At 32.9% G+C, this 24,139-nt stretch overlaps 1 protein-coding gene across 2 annotated transcripts; it reads left to right on the top strand.

The window, feature by feature from the left end:
• The first annotated feature begins 187 nt into the window (after positions 1–187).
• Positions 188–19,709, top strand: LOC133192643 (transmembrane protein 164-like). Of its 2 annotated transcripts, none has more exons than XM_061328652.1 (7): positions 188–277; positions 7,353–7,420; positions 8,848–9,220; positions 9,324–9,440; positions 9,740–9,818; positions 9,909–10,009; positions 15,952–19,709. In XM_061328652.1, exons 3-7 carry the CDS (start codon positions 8,855–8,857, stop codon positions 16,252–16,254), a joined length of 966 nt encoding a protein of 321 aa, XP_061184636.1. In that variant the 5' UTR covers positions 188–277; positions 7,353–7,420; positions 8,848–8,854; the 3' UTR covers positions 16,255–19,709. The 2 variants fall into 2 exon arrangements, with proteins under 2 accessions (XP_061184636.1, XP_061184630.1); XM_061328646.1 differs by having other exon boundaries at positions 8,845–9,220.
• Positions 19,710–24,139: the final 4,430 nt, after the last annotated feature.

Genomic DNA, 24,139 nt, shown 5'->3' with positions numbered 1-24,139 from the left:
TCTTAAAGACAAACGCTTAAAGTTATGATATTTACTAGTTCCAGTGTATAAACAAAAAATTTTTCTACAGTAAAATTTTGAAAATTATTTCATTATTCTAAAAAATCCCATTGTCTACACATCCCAGCTCCCTCGTATCCGGTAGTAATGCGGCTTCTATCTGTCAATACTCAAAGTTCACTGGAACAGGGGTCGTTTGATCATTTTTTAGCCATCACATAAAAGAGTTCTGTGTTGCCTGAACGGTAGAATTCTTTAAATCACAGTAAATAATAAGGTAGGTAAGTGAGGGTATGGTTCACTGATTTTGTTTGCACAGAGTAATCATAAACAGAATGAATACACGTAGGGTGAATTCACCATGCATCGGACACCCTCGAACTTCAACAAGTTCTAGCGATATCGCTACCGACCGAATATTATCAAAATGGAACTTAACGTGTAGTATGTGGTTAAAATATAAATTTTTGACACAATCGTGCCCTATTTATTGAGAAAATACCATTAAAAACCGATTTTTTCGAAATAAGTCAGAATTCACCATGGATCGGACAATATTCACCATGCATCGGACATACGATATTTAAACCAGAAAAATATCATACCTTGATCTCGGTGCTTTCAAATTAGTGATATCGAAACATTTTAATCTTTTATTTCAAAATTAAACTTCTTATTAGATTTGAATGACTATTTCGATCCACAAATGTGAAGAGATTTTAGTTGCATCACATCGCCTTAAAAAGGCTTTACAATGCTAGTAATATGGCAACTCGCGCCTTTGTCGCGTGGGTTATCATCATCGAGTTTAAAGAAATAAATTGAGTCCACTTCTAGTCCTCATATATCGATAATTTGTATTTTCACTGAAAATTTAGAGTTTCTATTTTCTATTTCCATAAAAAACAGCTGTCATTTGGGTTTCATATGAAAATGGAAGTGATTACCCATGCATCGGAAAGTGTCCGATGCATGGTTAATTTGTGTCCTATGTACGGTGAAATAAACTTACTAGTTAAAAACAACTCTAAAAAATATTATACAAACATTGAAGTAAAATTTTTGAAAAATTTCTGTAAAATTATCAATCATTGATAAATTTTACCTAGGTCCGACCCGTTCCGTTGACGTCTATTTAAAAGAAGGACAACTCTAAAAATTGCAAAATCGTAAAATTCTGGTTACTCCCCTTTGATGATGCAAAATATGACGTAATTTAAAGGCCATTCTTGTGGTATTTTTATCACAACACGAAAATAAAAATCGGCATCATTAAAAAGTTTAAATCTTCACCTTTAAGACAGAAACAAGTAAAAACACGGGGAGACTCGGATTCAATGAAAGTTTATAGCTTAAAGTTGTCCGAAGCAAGGTATGTGTCCGATGCATGGTTAACTCACCCTATCGAATATTGCTGTAAGAGTTGAGGTGTCTACTCGTCACCGACGGTGTTCATACAAACCTAAAAGTACATGCACTGTAATATTCTGATCGTTTGATTAAGTTAGAGTCAGTATACTACATCTCTTTAATAATCATTTCTTTAATATTTATATTTGAAGGCATTGGTTAAATGTTAAATATTTAGTTTCAGATTTTTTTTTCAAGTAGGACAGAACTCCATTATCAGATCAGGCCTATAATATTGAAAATTATTTTATGCAACGCACCTGAATTTCATAATAATTACACCCCGCAACAAGTTGTAAGTGTGGGGGGTTACTTTGGAATCTGGAATCACCTAATTAAGTCCTTGTCAGTTCAGGGTGAATCCTGTCCAGATGTCAGTCTGTAGATAAGAGCTTGAACTCATCAAGGTCATCTTCTGACTTATCTGTATCCAAAGCTGAAGCCAAACTTACAGATGGCACACATTTGTGGATACTTAATGAGATGCATCTTTTGATTATGTTCATTTTAGGGTATCAGTCCTGACAGGACAGCTCTAGGCCTAGATAACATTGAAGTTACTTACTCCTCCTAGGCACCTAATCCCACCTCTGGAATATCCTGGGTCAGTGTTTTGTGCCCTGTTCACAGATTTGTATCATTTGTAGGTTGTTTTTTTTTTTTTTGGGGGGGGGGGGGTGTTGATTGATTTCTGTTTGTTACATTTACCCTAATCATTGAATTGTCAAATCCATTACCACCAATATACTGGAAAGAGTTGGAAATTCCAGCCTAGCTACCTAAATCCAAATCCTTGGATATCTTGAAGTTACTTCACATCCCTACTGAGTTCAAGACAAAAAAGTTTGATTGTAAATTTGTAATACCGTAATTATACAGATACTTTTTTTTTTGAAGAATGTAGAAAATTATATTTTAGAAAATTTTGTTATCAGTACAGGGTGCAATTTCATTTTTCATCTTTTTCTTTTTGCCCGCTATAAACTTGCTGGTACATAATAAAATTGTAATCTGCCACATAATGTGTACATTATGTGTATATTTACATATAAAGCTTTTGATATATATATTATCTACCCATAATAGATTAAAGATAAATGAATCTGTCAGACAGGAATCTAATGTGGATTAATTTCATTTTCTGTTAATGTTAGCTTATTAATTACAAAAGATATCACTGATACACAAAACAAAGTTCATGTCAGATATTTTTATTGTGTTTAAAGTAATGCGTTCAAAGTACACTTTTACATTAGATTATAATAGGTCATATTTGGATGTAACTATTGTACAGTGCGTTTTGAACAAGTCCTACTATAACACTTAAGGGTGTCTTGTAACATAAAAGGAAGTAATCGGAATATGTGCATTTTCTGCCAATAGCAGATCCTGTTGTTAGGACAGCTGTAGATTAAGCTCATCTATTTATAGTATATAGATATGTCAGTGTTACAATGCTACTCACACATTTTGGATCTACCGGTATTTGAAATAAAAGTGGTGTAAGCCAAGAGAAAGGGAAGTTAGAAAGAGACAACAACTGGATAAGTGGATATAAGTGACAGAGATTGTTCCATCAAGAGGTAGTTTTTATCTGTCAGAATTTTGGTTTTATGATTGATGTATTAGTATAGTAAAAACTTTAACAGTGTTTTTTGGGTCTTGGTCATATTGGTCAAGGTTTTGTAACAGATTCAGCATGATGAGACTAGAAAAATATAGTGAACAGATGATGATATAGATCAGGGAAGTAGAGACAGACATTTTCAACAACATGTAATCATTAAGGGGAAGTTGGGGAAACACATCATTGTCTTCTTTTGAATTGGAAATGTTCATCTGACTATTTCATGTGAGAATGCATACAAAGTGTAAGGAATTATATCTAAAATTCATTTTCAGTAAAAATATTGACATTGAAACTATTTTGCAACTTCCTTTAAATCATGTTTGCATTAAGAAATTAAATGTTATTGCCTTGTGGATTTTAAATTTCCTTGTGGGACTTTCTCATTCACTCAGACAGAGGTATTTTATAAGTATTTTTGTTTTTAAACTATGCATTTAAATTATCTATTCTCCATGTACATTTTGCTTTTGGCTTTAGATTTATTTTAATGCGCTGAAGTGAACTTTTTAAATGTGGAAGCAGATTGAATTAATATATTTAGCTCACCTGAGCCAAGGGCTAAAATGAGTTTTTCTCATTGACGGGCATCTGGCATCTGTCGTCCGTTATTTGTAAACTGCTCACATTTTCAATTTCTTTTCCAGAACCACTGGAGCAATTTCAACTGAACTCATTTGAATAATTGTGGCTCTTGAGCCTAACATGCTTACTATGTTTTGTTTTTGGAGTTTGATGGTCTTAATTACAAGTGAGACAGATACATATACAATTTGCTGTGTTTTCTTACGTAACCAACTATGATATTGCTTTGAATGCCATTTTTTGTATTGATTGCTCATGCATAGAAATATTCATGGAGAATCTTTCATTAAAGTGATGTCACAATGGGATCGATACAGAGACGTTAATAAAATATAGCGAAATAAGGCAAACATTGAGTATATTTTTGGTGCTTTTAAACATGTAAAATGTAAATATATTAAAGGAATGTCTTCATATAGGCATATTTTTCATGAAACACTAGTGCACATCATGAAATATGCCTATGTATAAGTCTATGTGATATACACACCAATAACTCATAGAAAACTTAAATCTTTCCTTAAATATTACAAAGCATCTACTATTGAATTTGTTTGGGTGTTAAGTAGTAAGGGCTCATTAGAAAATATAAAGCACGCTTAATCAGAATTAATAAGTAAGGTGTGATGGTGGGTGTAATGAGATAAAATAGATTTTGAAACAAGTGCAAATTAGTCTTTGTATTACTGACTTCTGCTGGTTTTCATGGTCATGAATCATTTAATAGCATAAGTGCACGTATAATGAAATTATATGTCTACCAGTATTCTTACTCATCAATGGACAAATGATTCAAAAGGGTATAATGGCTACATAATTAAAGTTTCCTTATAAAATTAGGTGTTTATTTGTTCCATAAATGAAACAACCTCTTATTCTTGGAATAAAGTTAGCTTCTTCCAAGAAAATTGATGATTTTCCCAAAAGAGCAATTTATTGTGTCTGAAAAGTGTTGGGTACATCTACTTTGTAAGGCTTTTATAAACAATCAAAATTCAAGTCCTTGTGGATTTAGGTCTGTCACACAATTTTAGGAAGGATTGAAAGGTTTCAATCTCTCTCTCCCTCCTAAAATTGTTCATAGATTGAAAGTTTGCAAAGGCTAAGATGGTAGTCTGTTTGGAAAATCATATAATCTATATAATATATTCTAAAACTCAAGTCCCTATACCGTAGTTATAAATTTCATTCACTTCAGAAAATCCTTTAAGATACTGATCGAACTAAATTCATTATTCTGCAGTAAATTTGAAAAGCAAAACTTTCCCATTTCAAGAGGTGGAAATGACTTCCAGGGATCATGAACTTTTAATGTGTCCAAACATGAAAATACAGTATGTACATGTATAGAGTTAATTAACATTGTTATTCACCATAGTATTTTAATTTACAATGTTGACTGATCCTTAAGTCACAAATTATAATGGGTTTTTTTTTCATGGGCCATCAGCATAATAAGAACTGTACATAATGTATTCATATAGTACAAGTACAAATGAACATTACTGCCTAGAGTATGGAAATGATTTATATCAATTTTTAAACCTGATCCCTATTAAAACAGTAGATACTTCATTGTTGAGTGCAGAATCCCTGAAGTTTTATTGGCTGATATCATATAACGGGAGATTTTTACACAATACTAATCAATAAAAGATGGATGCCATGGATTAAGTATTGATAAAACTGGACCAGAGTTCGTCATAGACCTTGTAATGTATAACAGATGGGGGCTCATGTTTTCACAGGTCAAAGGTCACAAAGAATCTATACTACAGATGTTTTCTATTGAGGAGGATCAATCTTTTAACACTGTATTCGAGCACTGTATAGCTCTGGGGGTTTTTTACAGTAGGTATAAGTAGGAATAAAATGAGGAATATGGTTATTTAGTGTTCCTTGTTATATAAAACCTATAATTGACCTCTGACCACATGTGAGGCTGATCTGGTGTGATTGGCTTTCTGTATTGATTGGAGAGTTTGATATAGGATGAACGCGGTGTTCCTCTAGGTATACTCTAGCTAGTATCTGTCTTATTTTTTTTTTTGTAGTTTACTAATGTTAGATAATAAGTAATCTCCTCTTCTGGAATTATTTGCTGTTAATTTACACAGATATTGCTAATATTATATAAAATTATACCCGGTATTTGAAATTGTTTTCTTTTTGGGGGGGGGGGGAGGTTAAAGCAGAATAAGCATTATAAAACATGATTGCTTTGTCTTTTTCCTAAGCAGAGAGTTTGCTGATGTTTCATTATGCAGTAAATTATATGTTGATGTATATTTGAATATTTTATAATCCTAGTCACTGTTGTAAGAGGTGCAAATTTTATGGTATAGATATAATTAATAGAGATGGTGAGCTCTCATTAATGTTTAATGATAGCTGGCCTGAATCAATAAACAGCTTAACGCTATTATGAAAAAAGAGTTTGTTTTGATGAAAGATCTTGAAGGCTTTTCTTTTTATTGGTTGAGTTTCATATGCTTCTGATTTGGAGGTGAGTTTTTTTTTTAAAATGTAATATAAGAATTAATTTTATTATACCTTATTATAATTATTCTGTACAACGCGTAATCTGATTGGTTCTAGATTATAATGTGACAGGGCCATAAAACTTCATATTTCCCTGTCGTCATGCTTTTCATCCTATTAACCTCTTCGGACACCTTGTGCATTTTCCCGCAATAGTTATCATTCGTTGAACGAAAACTCCCCAAAGTAAGTAAGACGTCACAATAGTCTGATTCACGTCGCAAATTCTGTAAATTGTTTCTGAATCAGTAACACTACATTAAAATTGAAAGTGAATTTAAGAGCAGGGCCGAATTTGAAAGTTTATGTTTATTTTTAAAGTATTTGCTTGTTTCGGTATAATAAACAATTTATTGCATGGATGTTCGGGAAACATGAAGATTTATTCCGCCAAGAAATATCATATTCCCCTCGGGCGAAGCCCTTGGGTAATATGACTTTTCTTGGCGGAATAAATTTTCATATTTCCCTCACGATCATGCAATAAATGTATAATATATTCAGAGAATCTGCTGGACACAGTGTATTATTTTTTCAAAGCTGTTCATTGTCATTTTATTATTAACATTCTTTTAATAAGATTATTTTCCAAAAAAGGAAAAAGAACAAATTAACCATTTTATGAAATTTGCCTGCACAACAGTGTGCAATAAATATTTCACCTAGGACACCTCCCCCCCCCCCCCCTTCCCCCCCCAAAAAATGCTTACTAGTATATTTTAAAAATATAGTAAGTGCAATATTTCATCTTAAAAAGTTTATTTAAAAAATATGAAGAACATATTAAATGTATTGCAATGACTCAAAAGAAAATGCTCAAATCAGAGGAGATCATGTGAAATGTATTTTGTTAGCATTTACAGTAAAACTTAGTTATAACAAAGTCACTGGGACCTGTGAAATTACTTTGCTATATCCGTAATTCATTATATCCATATAAGGAATTCATTAAATTTATATAGCTGGGGATCCAAGAAAACTTCGCTATATCAGTGAATTGGCAATATCCGTGTTCGTACTAAATGAGTTTTACTGTAGGCGGTAATCTTTCAGTTACATGTTATACCATGTTATACTGGTGATTTGTCCCGTAATATTTACATTTTGACTGTGATTTCTTGCTTGAGTAACATGATATTTTTAGAAGTCACTAGGTGCATATTAAACATCTGGATCAATTTCCTTACAGGTGAACACTTGCATGTTTGTGAGCACAACTGATACATGACATGAGGACCTGGGAAGCTATGAAACTGGGTAAGAGTTGTGCATTTCTGTCAGCAGTTAGATTAAAGATTTTTTGAATGTGGAAGGCGTAGCATACAGTTATAATTTTTATGTTTATATAGAATTATGTGAAGGGTCTGTGTTGATGTTTCCTTATGAAAACAAAAATTTATGAGGAAATAATCAAGGACCTTCTCAGTAAAACCTATCTGGTTCTGTCATCCTATTTTCTCAAAAGTGTATCTGGGTAATCACTGTCTCATTGGAAATCCCTGTACACCAATTCCATGAAATGAAAACTCGCAGCATTATTAACTCCCAGCCATTACTCAGGATTACAAATATCATAGGCATCTCTCATGCAAATTTTAGAGACTGAATGACATTAGTCAATATAAGAAGTCATTTTGCGAGTGATGTTAATGTTAAATCATTATAAATTTTAAATAAAATGTATCCAGATGCCATTTTCAAACTAAACAGAAATTTATTTGAAAATATATATAGATTATATGATATTTATCACATGTTTAGTCCTTCATACAGTGGATATAGCTCATAGGATATCGTTTTCATATCCACCTTTGTGATGTCACAATGGATTTTGCTTGAATTTGATTAAGTCAAATATTGTGGATTTACATATATAAAGCCATATAAAACAAAATCTATGTCTAAAATGTGATAAAAAGAATCTTCCATGTTTTGTGGTTAGATATATAGAAGATATCCAATGTTTTGTAGTTGGATATGAAATTATTTCATGAGTGGGACATGACTTTTTGATATTTTCATGAGTGCAAAGCACAAGTGAAAATATAAAAAAAAATCCTGACTCACGAGTGAAATAAATTCTATATCTAACAACAAAACATTGAATTTTCTGTTTATTACATTTTCTTTCATTTCCCCTTTGCCTCTGTCTTTTCTTAATACATTGGCATAGGTTGTGATGTTTGAGTTGTTGAGACATCATAGCTTAGTGATTGTGAGATCAAATACATTGTAAACATGGATTTCAATTATATTTGGAGAAACTTTAGCAGTTTTAGTTCTGTCAGGATGGTTTATTTACCCTTTTTACTCCATCTTACAACCAGCCAGGGAGTATATTTTTAACAACATTCTTCATGAAGAGAAGGAAAATCAAGATTTTTGCTGTGTTTCTGATATTCTGGTACACAGTGACAAAATACCACTTTGTCATCCTTTCACACTGTGACAGAATTTCACTTTTATTCAAAAAATAAATAAGTATTTCACTGTTGAAAATGTAATAAAATTTTAGACACTGATTCTGAAGCCTTAGCTAGTACATGTAGTATTCTTTTTTCGTAGGAGAATATCTGATTAATATTATTTTGTCTCTGACATTTAAATTTGTTAACAGTGTACTTTTTTTCATGTATTTCTTTAAAGTAAAAAATAAAATATATATGTACTGTTCTTTGCAGTAGATTGTCTATGACATCTAGTGTTAGGAAAGCTATGGAGAGATCAGAAAACATAACTGGTCTGTTTGCCTGGGCATACAGTGGTGTGAACTTTGACCTGGCCGGAAATGGAGGCCTCGAATGTAGGGACTTTATCAGTGTTAAACAGAGAATTGTAGAGACGGTGATCAGCTGTACTGCAGCAGGGCTAATTCTGTATGGGGCCATCACACGCATAACTCTTCCCAAAAACCCTGTCATCAAACCAGACCCTGTGGGAAAACGAATTCTTCTGGTGGTGCATTGCTTGATATTTGGTATTGAGCTGGGCTTTAAATTAGCTACAAAGCAGATGATTTATATACTTAATCCATGTCATGTGGCAACAATGATGCAGGTGAGAAAATAAAGTCACCATTGCTTTTAGAAATCTGTGCATTTCTAATTTATTGTTAAGTGGTTCAAAACTTCTTATTCTTAATGCTTGTATGTTTTTTCAGATTTTCTGTCTGGCAGCACCACCTGGAAGAGTAACAACATCGGTGTTCCGACTTCATCTACACATGTTAACAGGGGCACCTATTGCTATACTTTTTCCTGTAATAAATACTCGATTGGTAAGGTTTTCTTCAATCTTTTCTGTATAGTTTAGTTACACCAGTGTAGTTGATGGCTTGGAAAATCTGCTCTGAAGAATACAAGACTACATGTACATGTTAACTATGCTAAATCCATTGTCAAACTTAAAAAAAAAGAATTCACAGATTATCATTCTTTACTACTTAATTAAAATTTACAGCATGAAAGTATAGAGAAGAATTTGAATTATTTTACAGTCATGGAAACAGACCAGATTGTTCATTTCTGTCTTCTTTTCTACACAGTAAATATCTACCAATCATTATTATATTTACAGTTGCCGTTTGAGACAGAAGTATATTATATACAACATTTGCTGATGCTAGTCATTCCATTCTACTTACTCAAAATTGGAGGTACATGATAATTATGTTATTAACTTTTACCATGTATAATATTGTAATGTTAAACTTTTATTATAAACTGATTGTTTGATTTTGATTTAGGTTCGTACACTGCTGAGCCTGTCTTAGACTTTAGCTGGGCTTTGGTGTCTATGGGAGTCCTGTACATTATATACTTTGTACCAGTGCAGTACCTGGCATATGTATGTAATTTATTCATACTTTTGTTCTTACTATAATTTATGTCTCCCTTTTATCTTGTTTGCTCCAAAATCTCCTGTATTGGAATATCAATTTTTTTTTTCAAATAATTTTGGCTTCTAAAACTGTGAAGGTTTGTTAGAAATTATTTTTATAGAGAAACCTAAATCTATTATTTTTATGCCCCCGTATCGAAGATTCGGGGGTATATAGTTTTTGCCCTGTCCGTCCGTTTGTCTGTTTGTCCGCAAAAACTTTAACATTGCCCATAACTTTTGATTGGCTGGAGCTATGGTTTTCATATTTCACATGTGTATTCCTTGTGACAGGACCTTTCTTTGGGCACCACCATATTTGACCTTTTGACTTTGACCTTGGAGTTTGACCTAGATTTACAAAATTTTACCCAATTTTAACCTTGGCCATAACTTGTGAACAGTTGGAGCTAGGGCTTTCATACTTCACATGTGTAATTCTTGTGACAAGACCTTCCTTTAGATACCAACATCTTTGACCCTTTGACCTTGACCTTGGAATTTGACCTACTTTTGAAAAACTTTAACATTGGCCATAACTTTTAAAAGGTTGGTGCTAAGGCTTTCATGTGTAATTCTTGTGACAAGACCTTTCTTTAGATACCAACAACTTTGACCCTTTGACCTTGACCTTGGAGTTTGACCTACTTTTGAAAAACTTTAACCTTGGCCATAACTTATGAACCGTTGGAGCTAGGGCTTTCATACTTCACATATGTAATCCTTGTGACAAGAACTTCCTTTGGATACCAACAACTTTGACCCTTTGACCTTGACCTTGGAGTTTGACCTACTTTTGGAAAACTTAAACCTTGGTCATAACTTTTGAACAATTGGTGCTTCAGCTTTCATATTTCACCAGTATATTTCTTGTGAGAAGGCCTTTCATTAGGCACCATTATTTTTTACCATTTGACCTTGACCTTGATATTTGACTTACTTTTGAAAAACTTGAACCTTTTCCATATCTATTCAGTGGTTGCTACTAGGGCTCTCATATTTCACAGGTATATTCCTCGAGACAAGACCTTACTTTGGGTACCAACATATTTGATTTGCATTTGAGAAAGTTTAACCTCTCCTATAAGTTGCCATACGGGGGCATCAGTGTTTCACAAACACATCTTGTTTTTATATTAGTCCAGTCAAATTGTCATAAACCTTAAACAAATTGCAACAGAATTTTTTTCTTTATTTATAATTAGTAAATTGTATTATAATCAACATATAAAAACTCTAGAAAAATATATAAAGGCGAAAGATGTGTTTTTCAGAAATAAATATTTACTGGTCTGATAAAATATGTATTGCAGAAATGTGCTACCATATGCACCAAGGGAGACAATTTTAACCACTGTAAACAAATCACTTTTCTTCTTAAAGAAGCATAATAAAATTTATAATTCATTTTGTATACATGCTTTGGTTTAAATTTCACCAATGCACTGGAGATATAAGATCTGAGAATCTTATATATGTCTAAACTTAACGATATATTGTTGAAACCTTAGTATATACTACATTATCTGCATCACAATTTTTAAGCATGTAGGAACCTTTCTTTCAAATATTAGGTCTATGAATCACAAGAAATTATATATTAATCATGTATTTCTGTAAAAATTCAATCTTCCAATTAATAATAACTCGTGCACATATATAACATGTATAAATTAGTGTTTACTTCTCTTTTATTAGATATTGGAAACGTTAGGGGAAATATTCTATGGAAAGTTGTTAGTGGTATTTTTGCAACATAAAAATATTTTATTACCTACAGTTGTAAAAGTTATATTTTGGTGTATGACCTTGTTTAAAGATTTTTTTTTCTTTAGAATATTGATTATATTAGTGAGATCTACTTTGCTATTTCCAAAAAAAATAGATTAGGCCATCTTGGAAAAATTTTTTGGTTGCCCTCTCCCGACTGACTGACTAAAAATGGCCCGACTCAAAACTTTTTTGTTTTTACATTCCAGGACATCATATTTTTTTTCTTTTTATTCCTCTTATCCTGTCAGCAAATATGTTGAAATTGTCTAGAAAAAAAAGATTTTCTTACCTACCTGCCGATTTAATAATTTTACCCTGAATCAGGAGAGGGCAAACAAACAATACTTTAATGATGGCCTTATTCATATTTTGGGGGGGGGGGGGGTGTGCATAATCACTATAATTATGCTTATTATGTATAGTATATTTTATTGTAATTTGTAAACATATTTCTTAAATATTATATTTGTGTCACTTTGATTCAGATTTCGCTTCTAGTTTCTATTTAACATAACCCCGGAGCCAAGTAGGGTCACACGAGGGCCGGGATCTAAATTTACAGGAAGTCTTTGAAATAAGCGGCGTTGTGGATTATTTGTATTTTTTTAAACACATCCTATTATGTAATAGATTTGTGCATTTCAGCTTTTTAAAAACTACACAACATTATCGACTTATTTTCCAAGTAGCATCCCAAATACACCTGCATATATAAGAAAAGTTTTGTAAAAATACTATTTTCCTATCACGAAAAATGAAATTTATCACTTAAAAGAGCATAGAAAATGATCAGATAGGTAATTTAATTGTCATAAAAATGACTCTAGATCTAAGCCTCTATAAGCAGCGCTTGTGAAGATTGGTTGATTGTATGTTGTTTTACGCCCGGTTCAAGAACTTTTCACTTATATAGAAACGTCACCATAATTATATCGGCAAAGTGCTTGAAATTTAGACCTTTACACGGCGCTTAGGGCTATTGAGCAGTGAGGGTTCTTTATCATGCAACGCCTACATGTACCATGATATGGGGCCTTTAATGGGGTTTTTAAAGTCTCATCCTAAAGACCTGCAACGTTTACTTCAAAGTGCCGAGAGCTTAAATGATGTGATACCCCCCCCCTCCCCCCCGAAACACACACACAAATTACAAAATAAATCCAAAGGAGATATAAAAACTATCAATGAACATTATATTGAATACAAAAAGAAGCAATTTGAATATATACTATTGAGGTTGACATTTAGGTGAAGAACCAGTTCCAGTTTCAAGATTATCATTCATTTATTTTTTAGATATTCTGTGGCACCTTCAATGGATTTTTACGATATTACTTTTTATTATATCTTTTAATTAACCTTTCAGATAAAAGCAATGGGGAAAACTGACTTTTAAGATTTCGTTCAAGTGATACGTATCCATAGATATGACGTATTTCAGATGAATGTCCTAAGCATGCATTGCTTTAAAGGGAGATTTGTCGGGAAGGGGGGGACTGACCCCCTCCCCCTGAGATTTTCAAGAGTTAAAAGGTTATATGTAAAAGTAACAAAAACATGTCTATGAACCCATTTCCCCAGGACACTTATTAAAATGGCAACAAGTCATGTGCATTATGAACCCATTCCCCGGGACACTTATTTAAAAGGCAAGAAGTCGTGTGCATTATGAAAAGAGACCCCCCTCCCTCCCTTCTCCTCTGAAAAGGTTTTTAAGTTTGAGGCAATTAATTTTATTTATTTTCATTTCCTTTTACTTATTTGTTTATTTATTTATTTATATTTGCTTGTCAGAAAACTTCCGAGACTTGACATCTGTGATATTTAATATGAACCCTCCCCCTCCACCCCCCACCCCTGATAAAAATTCCTGGGATGAGTGCTTAATTGTCCCCTATATATAATTTTTAAAAAAATTATTTTAACTAATAAAACTTGTCATTCCTACTATGGCTACATATTCTTTATCCCTACACAAAGCCATACTGAGGAATTGGAATAGTTTTATTTTTCAATTATGTCCGTTGCCATGGAAACAGGAATTCATAACAATTAATGAAATAATTACCAGTTTCAGTGTGCAGGATTCATTTCTGCATGACGTATCAAGAAAATTCAAGATCATATAGATGGCAAAACTATTTTTATGCATATATAGAGTGTCTTTTTAAACAGTGATTTATCGGCATTTTTGAACAAAAATCGGGTTTTTTGAAAACTGAAAAAAGTGATGTTTGGACAAATATATTTTTCTAGAGTTTTGATATATCAAAAGGCACATTATAAATAACAAAATTCTACTGTAATAATTTCTGTTGCAATTTGTTTAAGGTTAGGGTGTTTTAGGACTAAATTGACTGGACTATATTGGCTATAAATGAAAAAATATTGAAATCTAACAGATGACTTTTTAAAAAGAAAACTTTGTTAAGAGAAATTTGAATTAATATTTTAAAGGACTTTTAGGTTTAAGAAGACAAAACCTGAAAACTAATATGATAGCCTTATAAAGCATTTTCCAATCTGATATTTAATTTTTTAGCTCACCTCGACGAAGTCGAGATGAGCTTATGCTATACCCCCGGCGTTGGCGTCGGCGTCGGCGTTAGCGTCGGCGTCCCGGTTAAAGTTTTAGGAGCAAGTCCCATTCCCAAGTTACTATAAGCCCTACCTGGACCAAACTTGCATGGATGATGCATCTAGAATGGACACTGCCACACTTGCTTCGGATGCTGGATCTGACCTAGATTTTCCAGATGAGTGACCAGGTTAAAGTTTTTGGAGCAGGTCCATTCCCAAGTAACTATACGCCCCACCTGAAACAAACTTGTATGGATGATGCATCTAGGGATGGACACTACCACACTTGCTTCGGATGCTGGATCTGACCTAGATTTTCCAGATGAGTGACCAGGTTAAAGTTTTTGGAGCAGATCCATTCCCAAGTAACTATACGCCCTACCTGGACCAAACTTGCATGGATGATGCATCTAGGGATGAACACTACACACTTGCTCGTATGCTGAATCTGACCTAGATTTTCCAGATGAGTGACCAGGTTAAAGTTTTTGGAGCAGATCCATTCCCAAGTAACTATAAGCCCTACCTGGACCAAACTTGCATGGATGATGCATCTAGGGATGGACACTACCACACTTGCTTCGGATGCTGAATCTGACCTAGATTTTCCAGATGAGTGACCAGGTTAAAGTTTTTGGAGCAGATCCATTCCCAAGTAACTATACGCCCTACCTGAACCAAACTTGCATGGATGATGCATATAGGGATGGACACTACCACACTTGCTTCGGATGCTGGATCTGACCTAGATTTTTCCAGATGAGTGACCAGGTTAAAGTTTTTGGAGCAGGTCCATTCCCAAGTAACTATAAGCCCTACCTGAACCAAACTTGCATGGATGATGCATCTAGGGATGGACACTACCACACTTGCTTCAGATGCTGAATCTAACCTAGATTTTCCAGATGAGTGACCAGGTTAAAGTTTTTGGAGCAGGTCCATTCCTAAGTAACTATAGGCCCTACCTGAACCAAACTTGCATGGATGATGCATCTAGGGATGGACACTACCACAATTGCTTCGGATGCTGGATCTGACCTAGATTTTCCAGATGAGTGACCAGGTTAAAGTTTTTGGAGCAGATCCTTTCCCAAGTAACTATAAGCCCTACCTGAACCAAACTTGCATGGATGATGCATATAGGGATGGACACTACCACACTTGCTTCGGATGCTGGATCTGACCTAGATTTTCCAGATGAGTGACCAGGTTAAAGTTTTTGGAGCAGGTCCATTCCCAAGTAACTATACGCCCTACCTGGACCAAACTTGCATGGATGATGCATCTAGGGATGAACACTACACACTTGCTTCGGATGCTGAATCTGACCTAGATTTTCCAGATGAGTGACCAGGTTAAAGTTTTTTGAGCAGGTCTATTTCCAAGTAATTATAAGTCCTTCTTAAACCAAACTTGTATAGATATTGATCTTGGGATGTACACTAACTAGAAAAAATATGATGTGAGATTTGCCTTACTTATAGATAACCTTCGTCGAGGTGAGCTTCGTAATCTTTGATTACCTATGTTTTTAAATTCTAGAATAAATTTTTCAGGTATCAAAGGTGAACCTGAATAACATGCTTTGTCCAGCAGTATCAGATCCATTTTATGGGCCATACTATCGAATCTGTGCAATGACGCATCAGGGACTTCTCATACCAACTTTGGGCAAGTTTTACACATGGCTCTCAAACAAACTTCTCAAGTCTTCATTGAAAGTGGAGGAAGAGTTGGTATTTAACATTGACTGGGCCCTGGAGCCTCCACCAATTGACAATCTCAGCGGGAAGAACGGTGTCATCAACCATCAGGACTTCCAACCCAACCCAAACAATGGACATCTTAAGTCATCTTGAGACAAACCTAGCTTTAATTCTACAAAAAAAAACTTTCCTCGGTGTCAATATTTCATTATTTTAGATTTAATAGTATTTGTGAATAGATTTGTTTCACAAAAGTGGAAAATATATGTACTTTTTTGTAAGTTATGATGTAATTTTGCATTGTTTATAGTTCCCAGAATCAGATTTACTAATTTTCTATTATTTGCTGTTTTTATTCTTACTGATTTGAAGGTTAACAATACTGAATATTTTTATAAGGTTGCTTAGGTTCGTACGTTTGATAAAAATCTGTTTACCGTATTTGGCTGAATATAATACACACTTTTTTCCTTGAAAATGTTTTTGTGAGAAAGGCGTGCGTATTTTACACCACAATATGATTTTGATAGTTTTTTCTTTCAGGTGAAACACGGTTATCATACGGATATATCGTAGTATTACCTAGAGACATGGGCAATTTCTTGTTGTTTATCGCTGTATTTAAAACTTGGGAAAATTATTGTCGGAACGTAGGCTTGTTGAAAATGTTATATTTATAATCTATTGATAATGATAATCTGTTGTTAAATGATATTAAAAACAAGTTACAATTAATTTGAGGTGCATATTCATCGTCTCCATGTAGGCCGCCATTGACGATGTTATTTATAGATGTTCACGCATTCCTTTGCCACGTGCTTGCGTAATCATAGTACACATGTACCTAATCAGAAAAAAAAATAATTGAGCAATTTTATAATGAAATACAATAAATCAACATTTATTTGGGGTTTTAAATAACGCGGTGAAAATTCATTTCAACATGAACACCTCACTATACCACTGTATACTATATGTCCCGAATGCCATGAATGCAATCGAAGCCAATGTCGTGAACACCATGGAACACGTGCGCTTGTCACTTGATCTCAACACCCCTCCAGGCAAATAAACTGTCTACCAACTCCTAAGCATTGTTTTTACAGTTAGAGCACTGATTATTTACTGCCCTTATTAATGGCTTTGATCGTTTTCTTTGTTAAATTTCGGGGGTCGATTTTTAGCCTTCGTACATTATCTTTCGAATGAACTTGTGTTGATTACGACACAAACATTTAAACGCTTGTTAAATGTAATTTTACTTTAATTATCTTATATTCATCGACCTCTTATTAAATTAATTAAGATTTTAAAAAGGAAATATGAAGTCTGTTAAAACTTAAGTGTTATAATAACTCGTGCTCTGTAGAAAATAAGATATCTGTGAAGATTACCTCGATGTATAAAGACATGATTTATACTGTGTCAATCTGTTCAAACTAAAATTCTACAGTATTTCGTGCTTTGTTGAAATAAAATTATTTCTGCAAGGATAAAGACAACGTGTAATGCCACGATTGCCGTCAGCTAAAAATAAAATAAAATGCAATAATATTGCGTTCTTTCTTCAATAAAATCATTACCACGCGAAGATTTAAACAGCAACGTTTAAGTGCAAGATTTATATATTTAGCCTGATATAAATTTAATGGGGATGACATTTTGTATTTCGTTAAAATTAATAAAATTATACTGTGATTTTTAGACAACATTGCCGTCAGCTTAAAAAATTATTTATAATGCAAAATTTAATTATTTCTATGAATAATACCGCCATGCTTAAAAGCAGAGTACGGTAAGCTCAAAAAACAAAGTCCGCATATGAAAAGTTACCGTGCTTAAATTTTCAATACATTATTTCCACAAAAGATTTTAAATTAAAATTACCGCGATGTAAAAAAGACAACATTACTGCTTGGTCAATTTTTTGACAGCGTATAATACAACCGAACTGTGTTTTTTCCCCAAATTTTCAAGCCAAAAAAGGGGGGTGCGTATTTTACACCAATGCGTATTATATTCAGCCAAATACGGTAGATTTGATATTGTATTGTATTGCTTTAGTGCTTTAACAGGAATCTGGTAAGGAAAACAGATACTGAATTGTTAGTTCAGTATTCTACAGTGCTTGACCCCAAATTTGACAAATTTTGAAAATCCAAAAAGATAGTCAGTAGTGAATTTGGGAGAGATACTCCACTAGAGAATTACTTTGCAAGCAGTGGATGAACACAATTAATAAAATGGAAATTACACTCCCATCCCATCCCTTTAAGAAAACAAAACGAAGCCATATGAGTTTCTTAGTTCCATTGTTCTGGCCTCTTTATCAGGTTTTGCTTCAATTAGAAGGTGTACTTATACATAATTTGCATGTATGTAGAGTAATATTTGGTTTATTTCACTATATAAAGTGAAAAATATTTTCAGTATTACATATTGTAGAAATAATTGGAGTATACACTTGTATTTGATAAATGAATTCTCCCCAGGTAGAATTATGTTTTTTTTGCCTTTTGAATTAGATGATATTGCATGTATGTTCAGTTTTATGATAACAAAGGAAATATCCTCTTATTAGGTAAATTCAGGTTGATATAAAACTAATACTAATAATGATTGACTTGACATTTTGACTATATTCCTATGATGAAAATATATTTTGTTTCAGCATTATTTTACTACAATGAACATGTTAATATTTTGCTTAGCTTTTAACTTAACACCAAAGCAAGATACATGTATTAAAATTATTTGAAGACTTCTGTTGCAAAATGAAGACGCAGGTTTCTATACCTTCTTAAAGAAAGAATTTATGCTTACGTGCAGTAGCAATTTGGAATCGATAACAGTCATTTATGAAACAGCATTAAAGAATTTAAGGTCTGTTCAGTCATGTGCAATAAGTAGAATAGTGAACTTGCCTATTATGGATTATTTGTTTTAATTTTTGATATTTTTAAAGATTTTTGTAAAGAAAAGTTTGATATTTTACATGAATTTTTCCACAAAATTTTTGTAACCTGCAGAAAGGTGTCTTCAAAGAATATGAGAAAGTGGTTCTATATAGAAGAAACATTCCATCATATTGTCATTGGATAAATTATGATCACCATTTCTTATAATGTTTTGTTATCAAATACAACAGATAACACATGGATAGTAAGTGGTGTGAAGGTTGTATTTATATTTTAACTAGTCTCCAAAAGCATGCAAGTCACTTGAATTTGAGATTATAGATTAATCAAAAATAAGATTTTAATGTTTTTGGTAGAGAAATTTTTTGTTGCAATTTACTTTCAGTCATTTATAAAGAACATTCATCAATTTGTTTAACCAGATTTTATTGTATTTTAAAATATACACTTCTTTAACCTCATATTCAAATGTATACAATATTTAATTGAAATATCAAGCGATGAAAGTAAAATAATTTCATTGTAATAATAGTAATTGTATCAAGACAGTTCTCTATGAGAAAGATTCCAAAATGAGATTAAAACCAATTTTCAGTTGATTGTTCTTCAGTTTGTCGGGACTTGAGCATAATTTCAGTTTATGTTAATTATTTCTGTTGTCTGTGATTTGAATAAATCTTAAAATCTGTAGTTCCTTTTGCGTTTATCAGTCGTATGATCAATCTCTTGAAAACAAATTAAAAAGTACCAAAATATCTAAAGTAGAATTTTTTGCTGACAAATGTTTGATAAATTAATTCGAAGAAGTAATCTGTGTGAAAGAAGATTGTTTGATAATGCTGAGTTGTTTTTCACGCACAAAAAAAAAAAAAGAAAAGAAAAGAAAATTATATTTTGTTTTCTTTTAACCATTTCTGACAAAATTCTATCAAGGAATGCAAGTACAAGAAGTACGGTATTTTGTGTGCTGATAATGATGAATCCATTTGAAAAATTCTGTGGAGTTGTATTTAAGATTGTACTAACTACATGTCGATGGAAAACTAATCATTATAATGGCGGCTATAGTCATTTAAACCTACTGGAAGAAAATCAGTACAGTAACCCTTTCAACAAAATTCTTATGTCATAGGTTCGAATCAAAAAAGTACAACACGCAAGTACAAACTGTACAATGTAAGTTAGCCAAAAAACTATTAATGTAAATGTATGTTTTGCGAAAAACTTGGCACATGAATTCTAGTGTCCACTTCTCAATAAAGATGCAATTACATTCGCTTGTCTAAAATCAAAGCATACAAGAAGAGGCCACATCACCCAATAGATTCGCCCCTCATTGTTCTTAACTGGGCACCAATGGCTATGACTCCAGCAATACAGAGATGCATTAGTCTAAACCTGTTCTGTAAAACATTTGACTTTTTTTAGGGCAATTTATTAAAAAGTTAAATACACACGTTATATTTACGTTTTACTTTTACATAAAGGAGAGCTGCAAAGAGTCTGGCATAGTTTTGTCGTGTCTTGTCTGTGAACTCTTTACATTTTTGACTTCATTCCGGAAGCACTTGACCAATATCAACCAAAATAGGCCCAAAGCATTCATGGATGGAGGGGATATAACTTTGTTCTAATCAAATGTTAAGCTCTTCATCAAGGTGAGATACATGTAATAAAAAATACTGAAAGTAGGGTGGGATCATTTAAAACTTCTCAAGAATCACTGAATCAGAAAAAACAAAACTTATTTGGACACTTTCCTACTGGGTTATAGATTTTTGTTCAAATCATATCTTTCGGGACAACGCTGGACCACAAAGAAGGGCAAAACGAACTCCCCTAGCAGGCACGTAGTATCGTTTTTGAAAGGAGGAGGCCAGCAAGAAAAAAATTGTCAACTGACTTTAAAAAAAAACTTTGACAAGCAAAAAAAAAAAATAATAATAATAAATAAAAATAAATAAATAAATAAATAAAAAATTAAAAAAAAAAAATTAAAAAATTTTTTTTTAAAAAGGAAAATTGTCCAAACTCGAAAATTGGGAGGTTTCAACTTCTTTTCACAACCGAATTATTTTATTAATACATTACCAAATTACATGTACCATGATTTATCTATGCTACAACAAAAAAAAAGGGGGGGGGGCAACCACCTCTTCAATGAACATTTTCAATAGGAAAAGGTTATGTTTGGAAAAAAGGGGGAACCCCCCGGCCACCTTGATACTATGAACGTGCCTGTCTAGAACAGCAAGACAGCAGGGTTCTCATCAGTTAAATTTTAAACATGCAAAGATCCCCATTTAAGGTGAGATCTAGTAAATGAAAAGTGAAGTGCCTACAGATTTCTCAAATTTGATAAACACATTCTTTAATAATCTTTTATAATTATAGCTTAAAAACTTGGGGTGTATCGGGACATTATTTTTAGGGAAACTCAATAAAAAAAAAAAAACCCATTTTAAACTGCACTTTTCAATGAAAAATGAAGAGAATCAGGTATAAACATAGGGGTTTTCTCCCCCTCAGATAAAGGAAATGTATCAGTATTACCTACAGTCTCTCAGAAAACGGTTTTTCATATCATCAGGACCTCTTCTTTAAAATGATACTGAATTGAATAAAGGTATTGGGGTTACTTTTTACATGTTTTCAAATTAAATTCTATGAAAATACATCATTTTCTATATAATTCAGTTGCAGTGTAAAGTACGGGGAAATAGTGTTTTTAAATCAATTATGACGTCATAATGGATTTAGCATCAAAAAGACAGTCTTAATTAACTCTTTTACTAGATCTTGACCTTAATATAAGGATACTGATTTATTAAAATAAAGACCATTCCGGCATTGACAGGCAAGGATGCATGGGGTCAAACAGGGGTCAAAGTTTTACATGTAAATATACTGGAAAACCCTATCAAAATCTTCTTAAGAACAGAATTAAGAACTAGAGTTAGTCATAATACTATGTCAGCATATTGTTTGTCATACATTTTAGTTGTCAGTTGGTTGTTATGGTCTGTAGTCTGTTAAACACTCAAATAGGAAACAGATGTAGCAGTTTGTGGTGTCTTTGTGACTTGTACACTACATGGTTATATGCATCACTGTAACTAACTGTTGTGCTGCTGTTTTTGAAAAAAAAAAATTAAAAATTTTCAACATGAATTCCTGTTTGAATTTTTGACTGTCTATTCCGAACCGACCCTGGCCCTCAGAGGTATAATTAGAACAAAGGTGAATCTCCTGAATATGGGGATCATTCCACACTAGCATTAATATTAACTGGAGCTCTGCTTTCTTTAGAAGATTTTTTTTTCTGTATTAATATTAATTTATGACAAACCTTAACACTTCTTCTGACCCAATCTTAGTACCATAGACCCAAAAATACACGATATTTTATGAATGTAACCATTTGTTGCGCACCTTTTTTCTTGAGTTTCTGGAGGGGTCTATTCCAAATACCCTATCTCTAATATAACTTGATAATACACGTACATACCGGTATATTATATTATTATACATTGTATTTTGAAACAGATTCTTCAACAAAACTAAATCATTCAGAAACAAAATGTATTTGTACGAGTCCAAGATTTCAAGCAATAATAACAAGGCTACAAAATGAACATTCCATCATATCGTCAATTAAAAATAAGTCTTAATACCCTTTCATTAAAAATGCTCTGAGTCAAATATATTGTTATAAAAAGCAACGGAGAACATACATATGTACACTTAAACTCTTTTTCTAAGGTTAGAATTTTGAATCATAAAATGTAAACAATGTGAACTTTTCACATTTCCAACTTTATTCTAGAACGACTAGACACATTTCAACCAAATGTAGTACAAAGAATCAATGAATGAAGGAAATATTAGTTTATTCAAATCAAGGACCGTGTCCTTCAATGCGAAATTATTTGGAAATACAGAAAGTAGGGTATGGTTATCTCAGGAACCTCCAAGACAGAAAAGATAAAACTTATGCGAAAGCTTTCTGAATTTGTCAATTTTAACATTGTAAATTAAATTTGTAAAATTTACTATGTGACAATCAGACTGTTATAGACAAGTTTAACTTGATAAAGTCTTAACTTTTAATGTAACAATTGAAGACCTCTGGAGCAAACCTATACTGTAAATACTCCTCAATGAAAAAGGTGAAGATAACAAACAGTGATCGTTTAAAAAAAATCTACAAACAAAACAACTCTGTGAACAGGGCATAAAACACGGACCTCCAGTAATTCCAGAGGTGGGATCAGGTGCCTAGGAGGAGTGAGCATCCCCTGTCGACTAGACACACCTGCCGTGAGCACAATGTATTCATCAGGTAGACGTAATATTCCGTACTCAAATTTAGTACCCACTTGGAGACATGTCCTTCGGATGAAATTGTATAAACCGGTGTCCTGTGTCGCAATAGGTGCTGGCAAGAAAAAGATCCCTCACTGCTTAAAGGCCGAGTACAGGTCTAAAATTGAGCCCTCCACCGGCAAGTGATGGCGTCTCAATATGAGTGACACATTCTCGAAGGGATTTTTAACAAATCAAATCAAATCAAATAAGGTCTAACAATTACATTGACACACGTCAGCCAAAATACGAACCAGTGATAGAATATATTTCCAAACAAGTCATTTAAACGACCAGAGAATTAACGAAATTCTGCCGTTAAATGAGATTGTTGAAATCCCTGTAACACCAACTTATCTAACAGTAGCCTGCTCGGTTCAAAAATTGATTGTACTCAGAGCATTCTCTTGAATATCGAATATTAAGTTGTGAGACGCTTCATAGGAATATAAAAACTGGTCGGCTAATAAAGGAGAACAATTAGAGCCCATCGGAATTTTAATAGTTTGTTGGAAGACCTGGTCTCCGAACACTACATAGATGATGTCAATGAAGAACTCCAGAATTTTTTTTTAATATTAAACTCAGAGTACGTGTGTGTAGAATCAGAATAAAAAAAAAAATATACAAAATATTTTTGCAGATAACCAAGATATGAGTTCCATTTTTAATTGAAGAAACAATTGTCTCTAATATCAAAAAGCTTAGTTTTTAATTTAGGCCATTCCAATTTTTTTTCTGAGTTAAGCGTCCGT

The sequence above is a fragment of the Saccostrea echinata genome, unplaced genomic scaffold, assembly GCF_033153115.1.
Source record: "Saccostrea echinata isolate AGI-Se365-2 ecotype Australia unplaced genomic scaffold, CSIRO_AGI_Sech_v1 ptg000001l, whole genome shotgun sequence".
In the NCBI taxonomy this organism is placed as follows: Eukaryota; Metazoa; Mollusca; class Bivalvia; order Ostreida; family Ostreidae; genus Saccostrea; species Saccostrea echinata.
Note: the sequence above shows the minus strand (reverse complement) of the source record. Positions and strands in the feature narration are given on the sequence as shown.

Bases quoted from the DNA above. Each gene is read 5' to 3' on its own strand.
- LOC133192643 (XM_061328652.1), top strand. From the start codon at position 8,855: ATGACATCTAGTGTTAGGAAAGCTATGGAGAGATCAGAAAACATAACT. The intron at 9,441-9,739 runs GTAAGGTTTTCT...TTATATTTACAG, and splicing joins CTGTAATAAATACTCGATTG to TTGCCGTTTGAGACAGAAGT. The intron at 10,010-15,951 runs GTATGTAATTTA...TAAATTTTTCAG, and splicing joins CAGTGCAGTACCTGGCATAT to GTATCAAAGGTGAACCTGAA.